Source organism: Macaca mulatta, chromosome 19, assembly GCF_049350105.2.
Source record: "Macaca mulatta isolate MMU2019108-1 chromosome 19, T2T-MMU8v2.0, whole genome shotgun sequence".
In the NCBI taxonomy this organism is placed as follows: Eukaryota; Metazoa; Chordata; class Mammalia; order Primates; family Cercopithecidae; genus Macaca; species Macaca mulatta.
Window position 1 is genome coordinate 65,673,371 of NC_133424.1, and position 20,842 is coordinate 65,694,212.

General features: G+C 44.0%; 1 protein-coding gene and 1 long non-coding RNA gene across 6 annotated transcripts; one reads left to right on the forward strand and one right to left on the reverse strand.

Annotated features, from left to right (window-relative positions):
• Positions 1 to 1,800: 1,800 nt before the first annotated feature.
• On the forward strand, positions 1,801 to 19,114 carry LOC720438 (uncharacterized). 5 transcript variants are annotated; one of them, XM_077981225.1, is made up of 5 exons: positions 1,801 to 2,027; positions 10,193 to 10,280; positions 12,762 to 12,888; positions 16,228 to 17,706; positions 18,295 to 19,110. In XM_077981225.1, the coding sequence occupies exons 2-5, from the start codon at positions 10,266 to 10,268 to the stop codon at positions 18,735 to 18,737; spliced, it is 2,064 nt and encodes a 687-aa protein (XP_077837351.1). In that variant the 5' UTR covers positions 1,801 to 2,027; positions 10,193 to 10,265; the 3' UTR covers positions 18,738 to 19,110. The 5 variants fall into 5 exon arrangements, with proteins under 5 accessions (XP_077837351.1, XP_077837350.1, XP_028695263.2 ...); XM_077981227.1 differs by lacking the exon at positions 1,801 to 2,027 and adding an exon at positions 18,274 to 18,278 and having other exon boundaries at positions 10,240 to 10,280; positions 16,228 to 17,680; positions 18,442 to 19,114; XM_077981224.1 differs by having other exon boundaries at positions 16,228 to 19,107.
• LOC144337310 (uncharacterized) lies at positions 3,198 to 6,902 on the reverse strand. Its single transcript, XR_013410282.1, has 2 exons — positions 5,927 to 6,902; positions 3,198 to 5,626 (listed from the first exon to the last, which is right to left on the reverse strand). It is a non-coding gene; the product is annotated as an uncharacterized LOC144337310 (long non-coding RNA).
• Positions 19,115 to 20,842: the final 1,728 nt, after the last annotated feature.

Sequence of the window (20,842 nt, forward strand, 5' to 3'; positions counted from 1 at the left end):
TGTCACTTTGTCACCTAGGCTGGTGAAAATAACCAATCAACTTGCTGCACTCTATGCACTGGTCTTGAATGGAAAATGTGGTGATTCTGCTAAAGCTTCTTTGTCTTTCCCCGTGTGTGAAACCTAACCATCTCTACTTGGGTACGCTCATCCCATTCATTTAGAGTTGATGTTTCCAGGTGGCTATCCTCACGCTTTGTGTTCACATAAACTCTATACTTAATCATATATTCTAAATTTTATTATTTACTATTGACATCAGTTTCTATCGGATTCTAGGAGCCTCACCAGAGAGGGCACCTGTCGCCATGTTGTAAAACTCACACTTGTCAAGAAGACATGGGTTAGGGTTTCTCCGCCTCCCTCAGGATGAAGCTAATTAGCTGACACAGATGGTCACCTCCACTACCATGTAGAGCCAGGATGAACTACGTGTGACCAAGAGTGTTAAGTCCTCTTCCCTGAGGACTGATTAGTGTTTATCTTGAAAACATGTACTTAATGGGTTGTATAGAAGAGTGAAGTTTCTTTCTCTCTTTTCAACCTCTCAGCTGTTTGCCTGTATTTCGCATCACAATCTGGTCTAAGGTTTATCTATCAGTGAAATGGTTTTTATTTCTTTCTCTATTATCGTCGTGGAGATGATTTGTCATTTGGGGGAAGACTTTTTGTTTTCAATTATATTTTCTCAACAATTAGTAAAGTAAAAAGTAAAGTAAAAAGTATTTTTGGGGGGCCAGGCGCGGTGGCTCATGCCTGTAATCCCAGCACTTTGGGAGGCCGAGGCAGGTGGATCACTTGAAGTCAGGAGTTTGAGAGCAGCCTGGCCAACATGGTGAACCCGCCTACAAAAATACAAAAATAAGCCGGGCATGGCGGCACGCGCATGTAATGGCAGGTACTCTGGAGGCTGAGGCAGGGAAATCGCTTGAACCCAGGAGGCAGAGGCTGCAGTGAGCCCAGATCCCGCCACTGCACTCCAGCCTGGGCGACAGAGAAATACTCTGTCTCAAACCAAAGAAAAGAAATAAAAGAAAGCAACAGATCTCTTCCACAAATGTGCTGGGACAACTAACTGGTTATCTACATGGAAAAGAATAATGTTGTATCCCTATCTCGCACCATCAAAATTTTATTTTAAAGCGTTAAAACAAAATGAAGAAAAAAAAAAAGAGAGAGAGAGACAAGGAAGGGAGCCCTGCAGGACGGGGTGTTACTTTGTCGCCCAGGCTGGCCTGGACCCCCGGGCCCAGCAATCCTCCCGCTGCTGCTTTTCAGTAGCTGGGACTTCAGGCTCCCGCCCCCGCGCCCGCATCTTTGCTGTGTTTATCCAGCAGATCGTCCCTAGCTGGCCCGAGCAGTCTGTCCTGCATCCCAAGTGGTGGCTTTAGGGAAATCTCTGAAGCTGAACACAGGGTGCACTCTCCCTCCCGAGTGAATGGAAAATAGAAAGGGAGAGAATTTCTTTTCTGTTTTGTGGGCGGTCAGCATGAAATCGTACGTTCCGCCCAGGCCGGGCCTTGCGTTTTACATTCTAGTTTGCATCCCCGTTCCAGACAATTTCAGGGCTTTTGAATCATGCCTCAGCCTTCCTGGCTGGTCTCGCCGCCAAAACCTGAAAACAGGTGCTGGGAACAAGGCTGAGAGGCGCACAGGTCCTGCCCCGGCCCCGCCCGCTGCGGGTTCTAAAGCGCAAGGTCTCTCCGCCTCGCGCCCCGCCCCTACCTCGCCCAGGCCCCGCCCACCTCCTCGCGGGTCCCGCCCAGGCCTGGCTTCTGTCCTGCGCGCGCAGATTCGCGTAGACCAGGAAACGGATCTCGTGGAGTGACGGTCCCACCACGGCGCGTGAGTTTCGCCCTGTCTTGTATTAACTCTGCGCTTCCCAGATGCCCAGCGCTTCTGAAACTGGGACTTGGGATCCCCCAAAACCTGGATATTCGCAGCCGTCGTCCTTCACCCAGAGCAAATTGAGACATCCCCGTGAGAGGCCGGGGGTCGCTTCCTTTTGGGTTTTAGGTCGCCCTGAGGCTGGTCCCGTCCCGCGTCTTTCTGCTGTAGGGCAATGTATACACTTTCTATCGCGTAGTTTTCCTGCTCTAAACCTTTTTCTGACTCCTCCAGCCCCGCGCTTTTTAAAGTCTTCACCCGATAGGTGGATTCTCGCCCTCGTAGGCCCCTGGAGCGCAGCGCCGCTGCCCCAGTCCCGGGAAGGCCGCGTCCTCTGCCTTGTCCTGGGATCCTGCAGACCCCACCCTTGTCTTAACGCGCCCACGCCCCTTCACCTCCCTCCTTGTGCCGGGCCCTGCAGTTCCCCAGGTGTCCCCTGCACAGTCACCGCTTCCCCGAGCCCTCGTTGGGGAGGTGCCCGGGGTCTGTCCTGTGACACGGGGTGTTCTTGCCTGCCCAGCTCCAGCCCCTGGAAAACGTGCTCCGCCGGGATGCAGGCGTCTTACTGCAAACCCTCCTGTGATTGTGTGGGCCAAAGGGATCAGGAGACAGAGAGCAGTAGAAAACCAGAGAGAGAGAAAAGAAGAATGAGAAAGACCCACAACAGATGGCAAAGTAGAGGATGCTGAGGGATTTGCCGAGAGGCAGCAAAAGTGAAAAGAAAACGATAAGAAAGCAGGAGGAGAAAAGCAACTGGAGAAATGCAGAGAAAATCTAGATGTACAGAGAGATGAAGGACAGCAATGTAGGGAGAGGGGCAGCAAAGAGGGAGGCTCATCAGGGTGAGGGAGAGGAGGAGGGATTTGGAGCCGGAGCAGACAGAGCACAGTGGTGCTAGTGGCAAAGAGAACAGAAGGAGAACCACAGCAGGGAGGACACCTGAAGATCTAGGCTGCCAGAGGGTGGGGGGACAAGGAGGTGTAACAGGGAAGAGAGAATTTAATGGGGAGAGCAGAGGAGGCGTAGAGAGATGGTGTTGCACCGGCTCAGTGGATTTACATCTAAAAAGCTGAGCATTTCAACTAAGACAGAGTGGGGTTTTTTGCTTTCAGAAGCAGAATAAAAGCAGTTAATCATATAATGATAGGTCACGTAATCTATAGCATAGCGTAACTTGTTTCCTTCCATAGCTGGTGGCCTTGTAGCTGCATTGAAAGGAAAACAAAAACAGCTAAATACACACATTTGTCCTTTTTTTTTTTTTTTTTCTTCACTCTTGTTCTGGAAAGGGTGGGAGGGTGGGGGGAGCTGTCTGGAGCCCGTTCCTTTGGCTTCGACTTCGCAAACAGCGTTATCTTATAACTGTCCTTGAAGTGAGCTTGCTAGGCAGAGGAGAACTGGTTCTTCTTTTCTTTTTAACCCTTGCCTTGCCCATTACTTTTCTTGGAGTGAAAGAATGCATATTTATTTTTTTAATTTCTGCCTCAGTTTCCTCCCTTAGATGCTTGTTATAAACAAGATTTTAATAGAAAGCATCACTGTTACTGGATTCTTCATGAAAGAGCAGGTTTTCTTCTTTAGGCACAGGCTGATATTCACATAGAGCTATTAGCTGAGTTGTAGTCTGCCTGGTTGCAATTGCTTCTGTAGTTGATTGAATGTTCTTAACAAGAAGAGGTCAGAGGCAAGGGAGTATTAAACAAATTCTTAGTATGGCTGGAACTACTCCTATTAAGGTTTTGAACCTACTGAAGGAGGAAAACCAGCCTCTAAAGAGGGACTCAGGAGCCTACTTTTTCTAAGTGTGGACTGGAACTTGGGCTAATTTTTTCATTCTGGCAGTTATTTCTGTAATAGCCTTCCTATTGTCATGGATTTCTAGGCAGCAATTGGTTAGATTAAATTTTCTACGTACTCTTCCTTCCTGGGCTAGGAGGTAGTCTAAAGTTAATCTATTTTGGTAGATGGCATTTCTCATTTTCGTGGCTTGCTGGGCCAGTAAGTTGAATGCATTTGCTGTTTCATTAGTGATGATTTTACGTACTGCTTGCAACTTTAGGATGTGGTTAAGTGTGTAAATTGGGGTGCAGTAGCTTTATGACTTACCTTGTGCCCAGGTAGCCGGCCTAGAGTACTGAATTAGTCTTTCGGGGGCCAATCTGTGTCTTTCTAATCTTCTATTTTTATGTCTTATGTCTATATCCCTTTTGTTTTTTTCTTTAATGTTATTGTAGACAGGATACCTTCAAGGCTCTCCCTGTTGCAGTGGGAGTAAGAAGAAAGATGGTCTAATTGTTTCAAGTACACAAACCCTTGTCCACTTTCCTGGCGACTGTCGGTAGGCCCGTGGCCCACAAATCTGATAGAGATCGGAGGGTGCTTGCCAGGTATTTGGAGCTTCAAGCTGATACTAGATGTGGTTTAGAGAAATGGAAGAATGGATTTGGATGAGGTGATCTGGAGTCATCTTTGCCTTGCCACAAAGTTTTCTTTAGTGTTTTATTATAATATTGCTGTCTTAAACAAGTTAATTCTTCTAGTGAGTCTGTAAAAGCTTTTCCTTAGTGAACAGCACAGTATCTCCTGATAATGGAAGTTTTTAAGAGCTAGACGCTTGAACTTGTGGGCATCGGTTTGGGGGAAGAGTCAGTTAGGGTTAAATTATCTTGTGACATTAACTCTTTTGCTTCTTAAGGCCATTGGTCTCGTATGATGAGGAAACGCTTAAGCTGCTAGCAATGTTTTCAGCTACCCGAGTGAACAGGTTTTTAGCTAAAGGAGGAGGCTCTGGTAACTTCTGGTCTACGCGCTTATGGAATGATTTAAAGACTCGGAATTGTTGCTGGTCCGGGTTCCTTTCTGATAACGTATAGGTAGGTTGCTGGGTAGGTGTGTGGAGACATGTATGGGGTAACCCACAGTCCGCATGGGTAGGTCTGGCTTTAGAATGGTGAAATTTACAGGATGACAGGTTTTTGTTTCACAATCTGGTTTTGCCGGCATTTCGGTAAGCATGATTGGCCTTTGTTGTGTGCTGGGGTGCCACGATATGCAATACTCACCATCTTTTTCTGGGTCCCAGGGGGACAAGGTGGCATGCATAGGTATTTGTAGTCATTTCTATAGTATCTCTGTACAGGTAGGTTACCACAGACGGATGAGTCTAGGTCTGCTGCTGGACGAGCATCAAAATACAGAGAAATAGGCCATCGATAAAAGGGAGGGACCTTGGTTTTGTTTAAGAGGGGACTTTCTTTTGACCTTGCACGAATTTTAAACTCTTCACCAGGTGAAAACTTCGGGTTATAACATACATAAGGTTGGTTATTTCCAGGGTCACAAATGGAGTAGGTGGTCTGATTATAAGTACAAGTTCTTCAGCAAGTCCTTATACACTCATAACAAGTATGGTTCAATAGAGTCTTAGTTATCCTCTTCCCTGACCAGGTAGTATGTGTACAGTGGGGACACGTTTCTATAGGGGCTTCTTCTAACATGGTTAAGGTGGGTAACAACAGCAAAACAATGGACAGCATATTCATATCCAGCAAGGTCAGAAGAGGGCCTTGCCTGGGGGAGGAGGTTGGTCAGAACGACAGAACAGTAGAGAAACAGTTAGTATTACAAGGAAAACTACTAGTCTTAAGATTACTAACTACATTTACTTGCTTGACGTGTCCTCAAGCTTCGGCTGTGCATAGTCTAGTCGGCTTCCGGTATGTGACTAGAGCAGGGCTTGCTGTTTCTTTTTTTTTTTTTTTTTTGAGACGGAGTCTCACGCTGTTGCCCAGGCTGGAGTGCAGTGGCGCGATCTCGGCTCACTGCAAGCTCCGCCTCCCGGGTTCCCGCCATTCTCCTGCCTCAGCCTCCTGAGTAGCTGGGACTACAGGCGCCCGCCACCGCGCCCGGCTAATTTTTGTATTTTTTTTTTAGTAGAGACGGGGTTTCACTGTGGTCTCCATCTCCTGACCTTGTGATCCGCCCGCCTCGGCCTCCCAAAGTGCTGGGATTACAGGCTTGAGCCACCGCGCCCGGCCACTTGCTGTTTCTTCAAGCTTCAGCCATGTGTAGACTGGTCAGCCTCAGAAAGTGACCAGAGCAGGGCTGTCATCCTCAGCAGCAGCTTGGTCTCGTCACAGGACCAGCCGAGTTGGATCATCTGGGTCTTGCTGGCCGGTCCACTTGTCCTGAGCTGCCGGTTTCGGCTGGCTGTGGTGGATCTAAGGCACAATTTGTCCACTCCCACTGCTGTTTAACTCACAGGAATTGTGCATGCTGGGTATGCAGTGGTAACATTAGACTCAGTAGTAGAGGCTCAGCCTCTGCCTACTGGAACATCAATCAATTAATTAATATTTTGGGACAGGGCCTGGCTGTATTGCCAAGGATGGAGTGCAGTGGCGTGATCTCCTCTAACTGCAGCCTCGACCTGCTGGGCTCCAGCAATCCTCCTACCTTGGCCTCCCGAGTAGCTGGGACCACAGCCGTGAGCCACCAATCCCAGCTACTTTTTCTTTTTGTTTTGTTTTTTGTGGAAATGGGGTTTCACTATGTTTCCCAGGCCAGTCTCAAAATCCTGGGCTCAAAGGATCTTTCTGCGTAGGCCCCTCAAAGTACTAGGATTACAGGGATGAGCCACCGCACCTGGCCTACATAGTACTTTTTAAAAGGGACATCAAAGCGTGGTGGCTCACACCAGTAATCCCAGCACTTTGGGAGACTGAGGTGAGTGAGTCACCTAACGTCAGGAGTTCAAGACCAGCCTGGCCAACGTGGTGAAACCCGGTCTCTACTAAAAATATGAAAGTTAGCCAGGTATGGTGGTGTGCACCTGTAGTCACAGCTACTCAGGAGGCCGAGGCACGAGAATCACATGAACCTGGGAGGCAGAGGTTGCAGTGAGCCAAAATTGTGCCCCTGCACTGCAGCCTGGGTGGCAGAGTGAGTGTCCATCTCACAAAAACAAACAAAAAATAAAATAAAAAACAAAAAGAGACATCAAAAGTACTTGTGTTCTCATGTGTAATACGTTTACTTTATTTTCTTTCTGTTTCCTCTTCATTTCTTTCTTTTTTTTTTTTTTCCAATTTGAGTTTGAGATAAATCTTAGTTTTGTTTTTGTTTTTGTTTTTTGTTTTTTTTTGGCAGAATCTCACTCAGTCACCCAGGCTGGAGTGCAGTGGCATGATCTCAGCTCACTGCAACCTCCGCCTCCTGGGTTCAAGCGATTCTTTTGCCTCAACCTCCCGAGTAGGCGGGACTACAGGCGTGCACCAACATGCCCAGCTAATTTTTGTACTTTTAGTAGACATGGGGTTTCACCATGTTGGCCATTGTCAGGCTGGCCTTGAACTCCTGACCTCAGGTGATCCGCCCACCTCGGCTTCCCAAAATGCTGGGATTACAGGCATGAGCAACCACGCCTAGCGGAGATAAATCTTAGTTTTCAGAATTTCTTTGTTAATACATAAGCAGTTCTGAAAGATGCCTTTGTTACATCCGATAATCAGCTGACATCATTTTTTTCTGTACGTGTATGTTTTCCGGTTATTTTCCCCTTGACCCCAGAATTTGTTAGAGTTTTTTTAAAAACAATTTCAAAATAGTTTCTTTTTGAAATCAGTTGCGTCCAGTTCAGATCGAGGTCTGCATGCTTTCTAGTCTTTATTATTTGTTGAAAACCTTTGGAACCTAATACAGAAGTTTGATTGTTTCCGTGTGTACCTGGTAATGATGTCAGTGACCTTTTATCTTAACATCAAAGTGTAGTTCAACCAGTTAGTCTGTTTTTCAGTTTTCTTTCCTTCTATTATTTGTTAAAATCTTGAGCTGTGAGCTATTAAGTGTATGTTTCCCTCAAGGCACCTCTGGTCCATTCTGGACTGATGTTGAAAGATGGGCTGGATTGGCATGAAACTCTGTTCCGAAAGCTCCCGTGTATTCTTTTTTTTTTTTTTTTTTTTTTTCTGAGATGGAGTTTCGCTCTTGTCGCCCAGACTGGAGTGCAATGGTGCAATCTCAGCTCACTGCAACCTCTGCCTCCCGGGTTCAAGCTATTATCCTGCCTTAGCCTCCCAGGTCGATGGGATTACAGGTGCCTGCCTCCACGGCTGGCTAATTTTTTGTATTTTTAGTAGAGATGGGTTTCACCATGTTGGGGAGGCTGGTTTCAAACTCCAGACCTCAGGTGATCCACCCACCTTGACCTCCCAAAGTGCTGGGATTGTGGGTGTGATCCATTGTGCCTGGCCACCCATGTATTCTTGTTTGAAAAAATTTGCTTATGTCTTACTTCTACAGCTGACCTTCTTTTCACCGTTTTCAAGGTCAATAGCTGTGTGTTCACACTTCTGCATTTTATAACTGTAAGTGTGATTTTCTTGTAAGGAAGAATTAAATGTCGGGAATCAATGGCATCAGGACCTTACAAAAGAAGTTTCTTTAGCCCAGGTGTGTGAAAGATGCTTCTCTAAGTTTCAAGGATAGGGTGATAAAGACCAACCCTCCCATTAGCCCTTCCAGGCCCCCATGTAAGAATTCAGACACACGTTTTCACTCATCTCAGACCTTCTCAGGGTAACATGGTGAAAATGTTCCCGCTCTGAGCCCAGTGAGCCTCCCTGCAACTTGGAAATGAGGGGCTAGACCAGAAAAGCTCAACCTGAGTGACCCTGGCCCCTGAAATGATTGGCAAAATAGAGTGTGTATCTGGGTGTGGCTTTTCTTCTGGGAGAGGGGAGTGTCCAGTTGTAATTAGAATTTTAAATGGGATGCAGTACCCCAAAAATGAAAAAAAAAAAAAAAGCAGAAGAATGGAAGAAACTGGTGTAGACTCAGACACAGAGACCATCTTCGGGGCCTTTCTCTGTATGAGGATATCACAGTGAAATCTAAAGCAGTCATGTCAGTCCGTGGCAGGGAACCCTCCACCAGCTTCCCGTGTTCCCCAGGACAAAAGCCCAGCTCCTCACTGTGGCTCCACAGCCCTGTGTCCAGGGCCCCTGCCAGTGTCCAGCCTCCTCCTGGGAGCTTGCCCTCATCTCCCGACTCCCTCTGCCCCGGTCACATTTGCTTTTCTCTTTTCCCAAACATCAAAACCCTTCCTGTCTCAGGTCGCTGTCCCTGCTCTTACCCTATGTCCCTAAATGATCACAGCACTGTCCCTTTTCTCCTCGTTCAGGTCTAGGCTCAGAGCTGTCTCCCACGCCTTCCCACCCCCATCTGAAGTTCCCTCTGCCCATCAGTATCACTTTACTCAGGTTTTATTATTTCTGCATCAATCATATCAGAAATGCTTTTTTTTCTTTTTTCTGTATAGTCTCGCTCCATCGCCCAGGCTGTGAGTGCAGTCTCATGATCTTGGCTCACCGTGACCTCTGTCTCTGGGGTTCAAGTGATTCTTATGCCTCACCCTCCCAAGTAGCTGAGATTGCAGGTGTGTGCCACCACACCCAGCTAATTATTGTATTTTTATTTTTATTTTATTTTATTTTTGAGTCTCACACTGTCACCCAGGCTGGAGTGCAGTGGCATAATCTCGGCTCACTGCAACCACCACCTCCCGGGTTCAAGCGATTCTCCTGACTCAGCCTCCTGAGTAGCTGGGACAGACACCCACCAAGCCCAGTTACTTTTTATATTTTTAATAGAGACAGGGTTTCACCATGTTGGCCAGGCTGGTCTGGAACTCCTGACGTCAAGTAGTTAACCCACCTTGGCTTTCCAGAGTGCTAGTATTAGAAGCACGAGCCACCGCGCCTGGCCCAATTTTTTTATTTTTAGTAAAGACAGAGCTTCACCATGTTGGCCAGGCTGATCTCAAACTCCTGAGCTCAAGCGATCCTCCCACCTCAGCCTCTTAAGTAGCTGGGACCACAGACACACAGATGTGCGCTATCATGCCTCGCTAAGTTTTTGTATTTGTGGTACAGATGGGGTTTCACCACATTGCCCAGGCCGGTCTCAAACTCCTGAGCTCAAGGGATCTACCCACCTTAGCCTCCTACAGTGCTGAGATGACAGGCATGAGTCACCTCACCCAGCCTCTGCATGGGATTTGGTCAGGTCTGGGTCTCTTCCCTGAAGGGGAGCTCATCCCAGCCCAGCTCCCCACTGCTGCAGCGTGTGTGGGGGCTTCTCAGGAGGGGAGCGGGAGTTTTCCTGTAGGAGTTTATCGTCCCTGGTGCGGTGGTCAGCAGAGGGGACCGTATTTCCTCAGGGTGAGGTGTCCTTCGTATGTGTTGTTGTGTTACAGGGATGGGGTGTGTTGATTCTGAGCAATAAACATCATATTTTTAACATTCAGGATTGACTTCTGAAGACTCTTGGTCCATGAGGAAGAAACCCGGAAGAGGAAGAGGAAAGCAGAGGAGTCAGGGATGGCTCCTCCTCAGGTGAGATGATATTCTCGGTGGATTGTTCTGTCTCCTTCCTTTCAGAAACGCTGGGCCTTGGAGTTGGGAATCTTCTCTGAGTCTGAAGCGTCCTGCCTGACAGGTTTGCTCGCCCTCACCCATGCCTTCCCTCAGTCCCTCTCATCTCGCTTAGATTCCATCTCTCGTGACCCAGTGACATGAACTTGGGAAGAGGCGGCACTGGGCATGGGCCTGGGAAGGGCTCACACCAGACATGGATGGAGACGGGGTGAGGGTCCCGTGGTGTCAGTGCTGTTGGGCAGCAGGGATTGTTCAGGGGCCACATCTGGATGCACTGTCAGGTCTCTGTGGACCAGGATCAGAGCAACTGCCAGTGGAAGTCACCTTCCAACTGCCAATGGAAGTGCACAAAGTACATGGTAAATTCTAGAAAAGGAGCCCAGTATGAGGAAATGTTTTCTGCCTGATTTTATACATTTTATGTAATTGAGTGAGTTACTGTGTTTCTGACTCCAAAAATTTTACTAATTAGCATAGAAAGTTTATACGCAGGCATGAATGATAGAAGACGTTTTATTCCATCATTATTTTAAGAATATGAAATTGGCCAGGCGTGGTGGCTCACGCAGGTAATCCCAGTACTTTGGGAGGCCGAGGTGGGTGGATCACGAGGTCAAGAGTTCAAGACCAGCCTGGCCAAGACGGTGAAACCCTATCTCTCCTAAAACTACAAAAATTAGCCAGGCACAGTAGCATGTGCCTGTAATCCCAACTACTTGGGAGGCTAAGGGAGAAGAAGCACTTAAACCCGGGAGATGCAGGTTGCAGTAAGCTGAGATCATGCCACTGCGCTCCAGCCTGGGTAACAGAGCGAGACTCTGTCTCAAAAAAAAAAAAAAATTAGCCAGGCGTGGTGGCGTGCCATCTGTAACCCCAGCTACGCAGGAGGCTGAGGCAGGAGAATCACTTGAGCCTGGGAGGCGGAAGTTGCAGTGAGCTGAGATTGCACCACTGCACTCCACCCTGGGTGTCAGAGCAAGACTCCGTCTTAAAAAAAATAAATTTATATTTATGTTTTTACTTTAGGTTTGGGGCACATGTGAAGGTTTGTTACACAGGTAAACTAGTGCCATCGGGGTCTGTTGTACAGATTATTTCATCGCTCTGGTATTAAGCCCTGTACCCAATAGTTATGTTTTATTTATTTATTTTTTCGAGACTAAGTTTTGCTCTTGTTGCCCAGGCTAGAGTATATTGGCATGATCTCAGCTCACTGCAATAATACTGCCAAAGTATCATTTTCCAGCAAGATGAGATTCCTCTTCAGGTCAACAAAACTTGCCACTTTTGATATTTTTAGAAACTTCATATATGTAAACACCCACACACACAATATACACACACACATATACATATACATACATATGCACACACACAAATGTATATATTTTGAACAACTTTTACAGTTTGAAAATCTGGGGAAAATGACAACCCTTTGTATTAACATCTAGTTTTTTGTGAGTCTGTGTAGGCTTCATTATTTTGTTTTATATATATATATTTATATATATATATAAAATGAATTTTCATACTCTGAGTAATCTACTTTTCATGTATTTTCTTTTATTTTGAGACTGGGTCTCACTGTGTTGCCCAGGCTGGAGCACAGTGGCACGATCTTAGCTCACTGCAACTTCCACCCTCAGGCTTAAGCCATCCTCCTGCCTCAGGCTCCCAGGTAGCTGGAACCACAGGTGCCTGCCACCATGCCCGGCTAATTTTTTTTTTTTTTTGAGATGGAGTTTCTGTTGTCCAGGCTGGAGTGCAGTGGCACGATTTCGGATCACTGCCACCTCTGCCTCCCAGGATCAAGCAATTCTGCTGCGTCAGCCTCCCGGGTAGCTGGGATAACAGGCATGTGCCACCGTGCCCAGCCGGATTTTAGTTTCGGATCTTTCACTGTGGACGTTGTCATCTCTGAAGACATCACTCATACTCTGTCTCATCTAGATACTGAGTGTCACTTGATGTGTCAATAAAAGTTTCTGGGCCGGGCATGGTGGATCACGCCTGTAATTCCAGCACTTTGAGAGGCTGCGGCAGGTGGATCACAAGGTCCAGAGTTTGAGGCCAATATGGTGAAACCCTGTTTCTACTAAAAATACAAAAATTAACTGGTCATGGGGGCACACACCTGTAATTTCAGCTATTCAGGAGGCTAAGGCAAGAGAATTGCTTGATCCTGTGAGGTGGAGGTTGCAGGGCACCGAGAACACGCCACTGCACTCCAGCCTGGGCACTCAGTGAGACTCCACCTCAAAAAAAAAGTATAATAAAACACAACTGGGAAGACAAAACGTGGTGGAAAATCCCTCACTCAGATTTGTCAGAACATTCACTGCAATTAAATCCACGCTTTCCCCTCTCTCCTCTTCTCATTTTCTGTAAAGATAAGAACTTCTCCCATAACCATTTGGTTAAAATGTGTTTTCATTTCAGGGTCTGTTGACATTCAGGGATGTGGCCATAGAATTCTCTCAGGAGGAGTGGAAATGTCTGGACCCTGCTCAGAGGACTCTATACAGAGACGTGATGTTGGAGAATTATAGGAACCTGGTCTCCCTGGGTGAGGATACCTTCCCTCCAGAAGTGGGGATGTGCCCTTGTGTATCTTTGTATTTTCTTTTTTTTTTTTTTTTTTCAGATACAGTGTCTCTCTCTGTCCCCCAGGGTGGAGTGCAATGGTGGGATCAGGGCTCGCTGCAATCTTGAATTCCTGGGCTCAAGTGATTGTCCCACCTCAGCCTCCCCCAGTAGCTGGTACAGGTGCATGCCGCCATGCCGGGCTACTTTTTTAGTTTTATTTTTTTTTAGAGACAGATTCTTCCCATGTTGTTGAAGTTGGTCTTGATCTCCTGGGCTCAAGACATCCTCCATGGTCTCCCAAGGAGCTGGGCTTACAGGCCCCAATCCCCATACCTAACTATTGGCTTTTATTTTTTTAATTTTTGCATATGTGTGTCTTTACAGCTAATATGAGTTTTCTGTGGACAACACGTAATTGATTCCTGTTGATTCAGCCAGTCTTTACCTTCTGAGTGCAGAGTTAAATATTTACATTAGAAGCATTACTGATGGAAAAGACCTTACCGTTGCGTTTTTGTTACATATTATCTGTATTTCTTGTAGGTTTTTTTTTCTTCTTCATTTCTCATTTCCTACTTTTTGTGTTTAATAGGTTTTTTGTGTAGACATACTTTGACTCCCTTCTTAATTACTTTTGTTTTGTTTTGTTTTTTATGATGGAGTCTCACTCTGTTGTCCAGGCTACAGTGCAGTGGTGCGATCTTGGCTCACCGCAGCCAGCTACGCCTCTCGGGCTCAAACGATTCTTGTGCCCCAGGGGCTCAAGTCTGTAATCCTAGCACTTTGGGAGGCCGAGGCAGGCAAATCACCTGAGGTCAGGAGTTCAAAACCAGCCTGGCTAACATAGCGAAACTCTGTCTCTACTGAAAGTACAAAAATTAGTTGGGCATGGTGGTACACAGCTGTTATCCCAAGTAATCAAGAGGCTGAGGCAGGACAATCACTTGAACCCAGGAGGTGGAGGCTGTAGTGAGCCAAAATGTCCCACTGCACTCCAGTCTGGGTGACAAAGTGAGACTCTGGGCTGAGGCGGGAGAATCTCTTGAGGCAGGAGAATCGTGCCACTACACTCCAGGCTGAGTGATAGGCGTGACTCAGTCTCAAAAACAAACAAAAAATGAAATAGCTTAAACTGGGGGGCTTCAGACACAGAAATTTATTTCTCATGAATTTGGAAAGTGGGAAATCCAAGAGCAAGATGCCAGCCAAATTGGTTCCTCATGAGAGCCTTCTTCATGGTTTAGCCCAGCCATCTTCCTGCCGTATTCTGACACGGTGGAAAGAGGAACAGGCAGTGAGCTCTTTACTGTCTCTTTTTATAAAAGCACGAATCCTATTCACGAGTAGTCAACATCCATGACCAAATTCTCTCAAAGGCCCCATCTGCAAGAACATCCTATTGGAGAATAAGAAATCCGAACATGGCTTTTGGTCAATATGAACATTCAGACCAGGGAGCCTGCATCATATATTTTTTTTTATTGTGCAATTTGTTTTATACAATGTTTTCTCTGATCTCAGTTTATATATTTTCCCAGTACACATTCTATGTTTTATATTTTATGCATCGTGAACTAGGTAACTAAGGGAAATGCATATATATAGAATTGCTGTATTGCCTGTTCCATAAATGTAGTTGTGACATCATAATTGCACCCTCCGATACTGTTAGTCAATTTTTTTTTTTTTTTTTTTGAGACGAAGTCGCCCAGGCTGGAGTGCAATGGCTCGATCTCGGCTCACTACAACCTCCGCCTCCCGGGTTCAAACAATTCTCCTGCCTCAGCCTTTTGAGTAGACGGGATTACAGGTGCCCGCCACCACGGCCAGCTAATTTTTTTGTATTTTTAGTAGAGTTGGGGTTTCACCATGTTGGCCAGGCTACTCTTAAACTCTGGCCTCATGATCCACCCGCCTCTAAAAGTGCTGGGATTACAGGCCGTTAGTCACTTCTTATTCCTTATAATGCTGTGTATTTTTTTGACCTCATAAATCAGAAGGTAGTGATCTTAACAGGTATTTCAGTTCATATATTGTGTGCTGGTGGTAAGTAGAAGCTGTGGCTTTTTTCTTAACAGGGAATTGTTTAGAATTCTGCAGGTTGTATAAATGTACCTGTTATTTGCTTGCTAGTTTTATGGGTTACAATATTTTACTAATTTTTATGATTGTACATTAGGCTTTTTGGTATGTGGTATGCAATATAACTGACATGAGTCTACTAGTTAATGTCACAAAGTGCCACCAGGCACTGTGGCTTACGCCTGCAATCCCAGGACTTTTGGGAGGCTGAGGCAGGTGGAGCACTTAAGGTCAAAAGTTCAAGGCCAGCCTGGCCAACATGTTGAAACTTTATCTCTACTAAAAATTCAAAAATTAGCCAAGCATGGTGGTGTGTGCCTGTAATCCCAGGTACTCAGGAGGCTGAGGCAGGAGAATGGCTTGAACCCAAAAGGCGGAGGTTGCCGTGAGCCAAGATCGGGCCATTGCACTCCAGCCTGTTGCGACAGAGCGAGACTTCACCTCAAAAATATAAAAATACTAAAAATACTAAATTTTTTTTCTTAATGTCACAACTTGCTTTTTCTGCATGGATATAGGTAATTTTATGACAGTTATTCAGAAAAACATTGTATTAACTTTTTTTTTTTTTTTTTTTGAGATGGAGCCTCACTTTGTCGCCCAGGCTGAAGTACAGTGGTGCAATCTTGGCTCACTGCAACCTCTACCTCTTGGGTTCAAACGGTTCTTGTGCCTCAGCCTCCCGAGCAGCTGAGACTACAGCTGTGGGCCACCACGCCTGGCTAAATTTTGTAATCTTTTCTTATCTTCTCAGTGCTATGATTGTTTGACAATACAGAATTTCCATTGATTTTGATTATTCTTACATGAGCTTGTTGTGGATTATTTATGAATATAGTATATTGTGTGGTCCTTTAGCATTTATTTGTATACAGTAAATATGCTGTAAATATGAAGAATATGTACTTTTCATTGATGTGACAGTGATATGTTTATTGCAAACTGTTGGACACTTTAGGGTCACAGTGGAAAAATACTCCTTACTTTAGGCTTACACATGTTTGTGCCCTGTCAGTGTTTTGTTATGATATTGGAAATACACTTCCGTAAAAATAATTTGAAGCACATATAATCACCCTTTATTTATTAAAGAATCTTACGCTTTTGTGTTCCTAACTTTGAAGATCTTGTTTGGGAAGTTTAAAATAAGTATTTTTGTGTGTGTCATATTTACACATTTCAGTATGATTTACCGTCTGTACTTAATTGGAAACCTATTGGTGTTTATATTTTGTAGATATCTCTTCCAAATGCACGATGAAGGATTTCTCGTCAACAGTGCAAGGCAATACAGAAGTGATCCACACAAGGACATTGGAAAGACATCACATTGGAGATTTTTGCTTCCAGGAAATTAGTAAAGATATTCATAACTTTGAGTTTCAGTGGCAAGAAGATGAAAGAACTGTCCATGAAGCACCCATGACAAAAATAAAAAAGTTGACGGTTAGTACAGACCGATATGATCAAAGGCATGCTGGAAACAAGCCTATTAAAGATCAGCTTGGATCAAGCTTTCATTCGCATCTGCCTGAACTGCACATATTTCAGACGGAAGAGAAAATTGATAATCAAGTTGAGAAGTCTATCAATGATGCTTCCTCAGTTTCAACAGCCCAACGAATTTCTTGTAGACCCCAAACTCATATCTCTAATAACTATAGGAATAATTTCCGGAATTCTTCATTACTCACACAGAAACAGGAAGTACACATGAGGGAAAAATCTTTCCAATGTAATGAGAGTAGCAAAGCCTTTAATTATAGCTCACTCTTAAAGAAACATCAGATAATCCATTTAGGAGAGAAACAATATAAATGTGATGTATGTGGCAAAGTCTTTAATAGGAAACAATATCTTGCATGCCATCGTAGATGTCACACTGGTGAGAAACCTTACAAGTGTAATGAGTGTGGCAAGACTTTCAGTCAGACATCATACCTTACATGCCATCGTAGACTTCATACTGGAGAGAAACCTTACAAATGTGAAGAATGTGATGAAGCTTTCCGTTTCAAATCAAACCTTGAAAGACATAGGAGAATACATACTGGAGAGAAACCGTACAAGTGTAATGAATGTGAGAAGACTTTTAGTCGGACGTCATCCCTCACATGCCATCATAGACTTCATTCTGGAGAGAAACCTTACAAATGTAAAGAGTGTGGCAAGACCTTTAGTCAGGAGTTAACCCTTACATGCCATCGTAGACTTCATAGTGGAGAGAAACCTTACAAATGTGAAGAATGTGACAAAACTTACAGTTTCAAATCAAACCTTGAAAGACATCGGAAAATTCATACTGGAGAGAAACCTTACAAGTGTAATGATTGTGGCAAGACCTTTAGTCAGGAGTTAACCCTTACATGCCATCGTAGACTTCATAGTGGAGAAAAACCTTACAAATGTGAAGATTGTGATGAAACTTTCACTTTCAAATCAAACCTTGAAAGACATAGGAGAATTCACACCGGAGAGAAACCATACAACTGTAATGAATGTGGCAAGACCTTTAGTCGGAAGTCATACCTTACACGCCATCATAGACTTCATACTGGAGAGAAACCTTACAAGTGTAATGAGTGTGGCAAGACCTTCAGTCAGCAGTTATCCCTTACGCGCCATCGTAGACTCCATACTGGAGAGAAACCTTACAAGTGTAATGAATGTGGCAAGACCTTCAGTAAGGAGTTAACCCTTACATGCCATCGTAGACGTCATACTGGAGAGAAACCTTACAAGTGTAATGACTGTGGCAAGACCTTCAGTCAGGAGTTATCCCTTACATGCCATCGTAGACTTCATACTGGAGAGAAACCTTACAAGTGTAAAGAGTGTGGCAAAGCCTTTTGTGGGCAGTCAGCACTTATTTACCATCAAGCAATCCATGGTCTAGGGAAACTTTACAAATGTAACAATTGTCACCAAGTCTTCAGTAAGGCTACAACCATTGCAAATCATTGGAGAATCCATAATGAAGAGAGATCTTACAAGTGTAATAAATGTGGCAAATTTTTCAGACATCATTCATACCTTGCAGTTCATGGGCGAACTCATACTAGAGAGAAACCTTACAAATGTGAAGAATGTGATGAAGCTTTCAGATTCAAATCAAACCTTGAAAGTCATAGGAGAATTCATACTGGAGAGAAATTGTACAAATGTAATGAATGTGGCAAGGTTTTTAATAAAAAAGGAAACCTTACACGTCATCATAGACTTCATACTGGAGAGAAACCTTACAAGTGTAATGAATGTGGCAAGAAGTTTAGTCGAAATTCAGCTCTTGTAATTCATAAGGCAGTTCATACTGGAGAGAAACATTACAAGTGTAATGAGTGTGGCAAGACGTTTGGTCGAAATTCAGTCCTTGTAATTCATAAGGCAATTCATACTGGAGAGAAACCTTACAAGTGTAATGAGTGTGGCAAGACCTTCTGTCAAAATGCAGCCCTTGTAATTCATAAGGCAATTCATACTGGAGAGAAACCTTACAAGTGTAATGAATGTGGCAAGGCTTTTAATCGAAAAGCAAACCTTGCACGTCATCATAGGCTTCATACTGGAGAGAAACCTTACAAGTGTAATAAATGTGGCAAGGTTTTTAATCAACAAGCACACCTTGCACGTCATCATAGAATTCATACTGGAGAGAAACCTTACAAGTGTAATGAGTGTGGCAAGGTTTTTAATCGAAAAGCAAAGCTTGCACGTCATCATAGAATTCATACTGGAAAGATACCTTAGAAATGTGAAGCATGTGACAAAGTTTACAGTCGCAAATCAAGCCTCAAAAGACAGGAGAATTCATACTGGAGAGAAACCATACAAATGTAAGAGTTTGTGACAAGGCTTTCAGGCATGACTCACACTGGCACAACATACTAGAATTCACACTGGAGAGAAACAAGTGTAATGAGTGTAGCAAAGCCTTTAGTGGGCAGTCAACATTATTCCTCATCAGGCAATCCATGGTATAGAGAAACTTTACTAATGTAATGATTGTCACAGAGTCTTCAGTAATGCTACAACCATTGCAAATCACTGGAGAATCCATAATGGAGATCTTACATGTGTAATAATTGCGGGAAATTTTTCAGACATCATTCATACTTTGCAGTTCATTGGCAAACTCATGTTGGAGAGAAACCTTACAAATGTGATTGTGCCAAGGTCTTCAGTCAAGCTTCATCCTATGCAAAACAGGAGAATTCGTACAGGAGAGAAACCTCACAAGTGTGATGATTGTGGCAGAGCCTTTACTTCATGTTCACACCTCATTAGACATCAGAGAATGCATACTGGACAGAAATCTTACAGATGTCATGAGTGTGGCAAGGTCTTCAGTCTGATTTCACTCCTTGTAGAATATCAGAAAATTCATTTTTGAGGTGATTGTTCCAAGTGCAATGAGTATAGCAAACCATCAAGCATTAATTGACATTAAAGTGTTTATGTTAAGAGGATTGGGCCGGGCGTGGTGGCTCACGCCTGTAATCCCAGCAGGTTGGTAGGCCAAGGTGGGTACATCACTTGAGGCCAGGAGTTTGAGATCAGCCTGACCAACAGACAGGAGCCATTTTCCCAGCCTGTTTTTTGCTTCTTTAATGAAAACTGATAGGGATTTTTCTGGGTATTGTGTTGAATCTAAATCACATTGGGTTATATAATTATTTAACAATCTTACTTTTTCCAAACCAGCAATATGGGTTTTATATATATATGTTTTTAATCATTTTGATGTATGTTTTTAGATTGCAAGGTACAGATTTCTCACCTTTTTACAGTTATTCCTATTTCTTTAAGTTCTCTAGCAAATGGAAGTGTTTTAAATTTTCTTTTAAAATTGTTCATCGTTAATGTATGGAAATTCATCTAATTTTTGGTGCTGATATTGTATTGTGTGGATACATTGAATGTGTTTGTTAGCTCCAGTAGTATTTTGATTGACTCTTTGTGATTTTCTACACAGAAGATCGTGTCATCTACAAACAAATATAATTTTACTTATTTCTGATTTGGATGAGTTTTATTTCTTTTACTACTTAATTGCTCTGGCTAGGACAACCAGTATCTATTGAATAGAAGGGGTGAGTGCATTCTTGCATCATGTGAGATCCAACAGGAAAGCATTCCATTTTCCCAGCTTGGTTATTTACTCGTTGGTCATTTCATGGATGGTCTTTCTATTGTTGAGGTAAATTTCCTTCTCTACCTATTTTGTTTAGGATTTCTGTGATTATTAGATTTTGAATTTTCTGAAATGCTTTTTTTCCATCTATTGAGATGATGTGGTTTTCATCTTTCGTTCTGTTCAAGTCGTATTTCACATTGATTTGCTTGAATATGTTGAACCATCCTTGCATCCCAGAAATAAGTGGCACTTGAATATCTACAATCCTTTTTATAGCCTCTTGAATACAGTTTTCTAGTACAAGAAGTCTTCAAGAAGTTCATGGAAAAATATGTAGTATGTGTCTTATGAGAAAATTTTACATAAATTTCACAGTTTTTGCAACAAAATAAACTGGTACAAATCTGTTATGTCAGAATAGGCTCTAGTTTAAGGCACTCAGAAGGATAAGACGTGAGTTTGAAAACAGACTCTGTCAAGCAATATAAATTCTGCTAAAATTGAAACAAGAAGAAACATCAAATTTACAATGAGACCAGATGCAGTGGCCCAGTCCTGTAATCTCAGCACTTTCAGAGGCCAAGACAGGTGGGTCACGTGAGCCCAGGTATTCAAGACCAGCGTGGGCAACATGGTGAAACATCCTTCTCTACAAAAAATGCAAAAATTAGCTGGGAGTGGTGGGACATGTCTGCAGTATTTTTAGGAGAGACGGGGT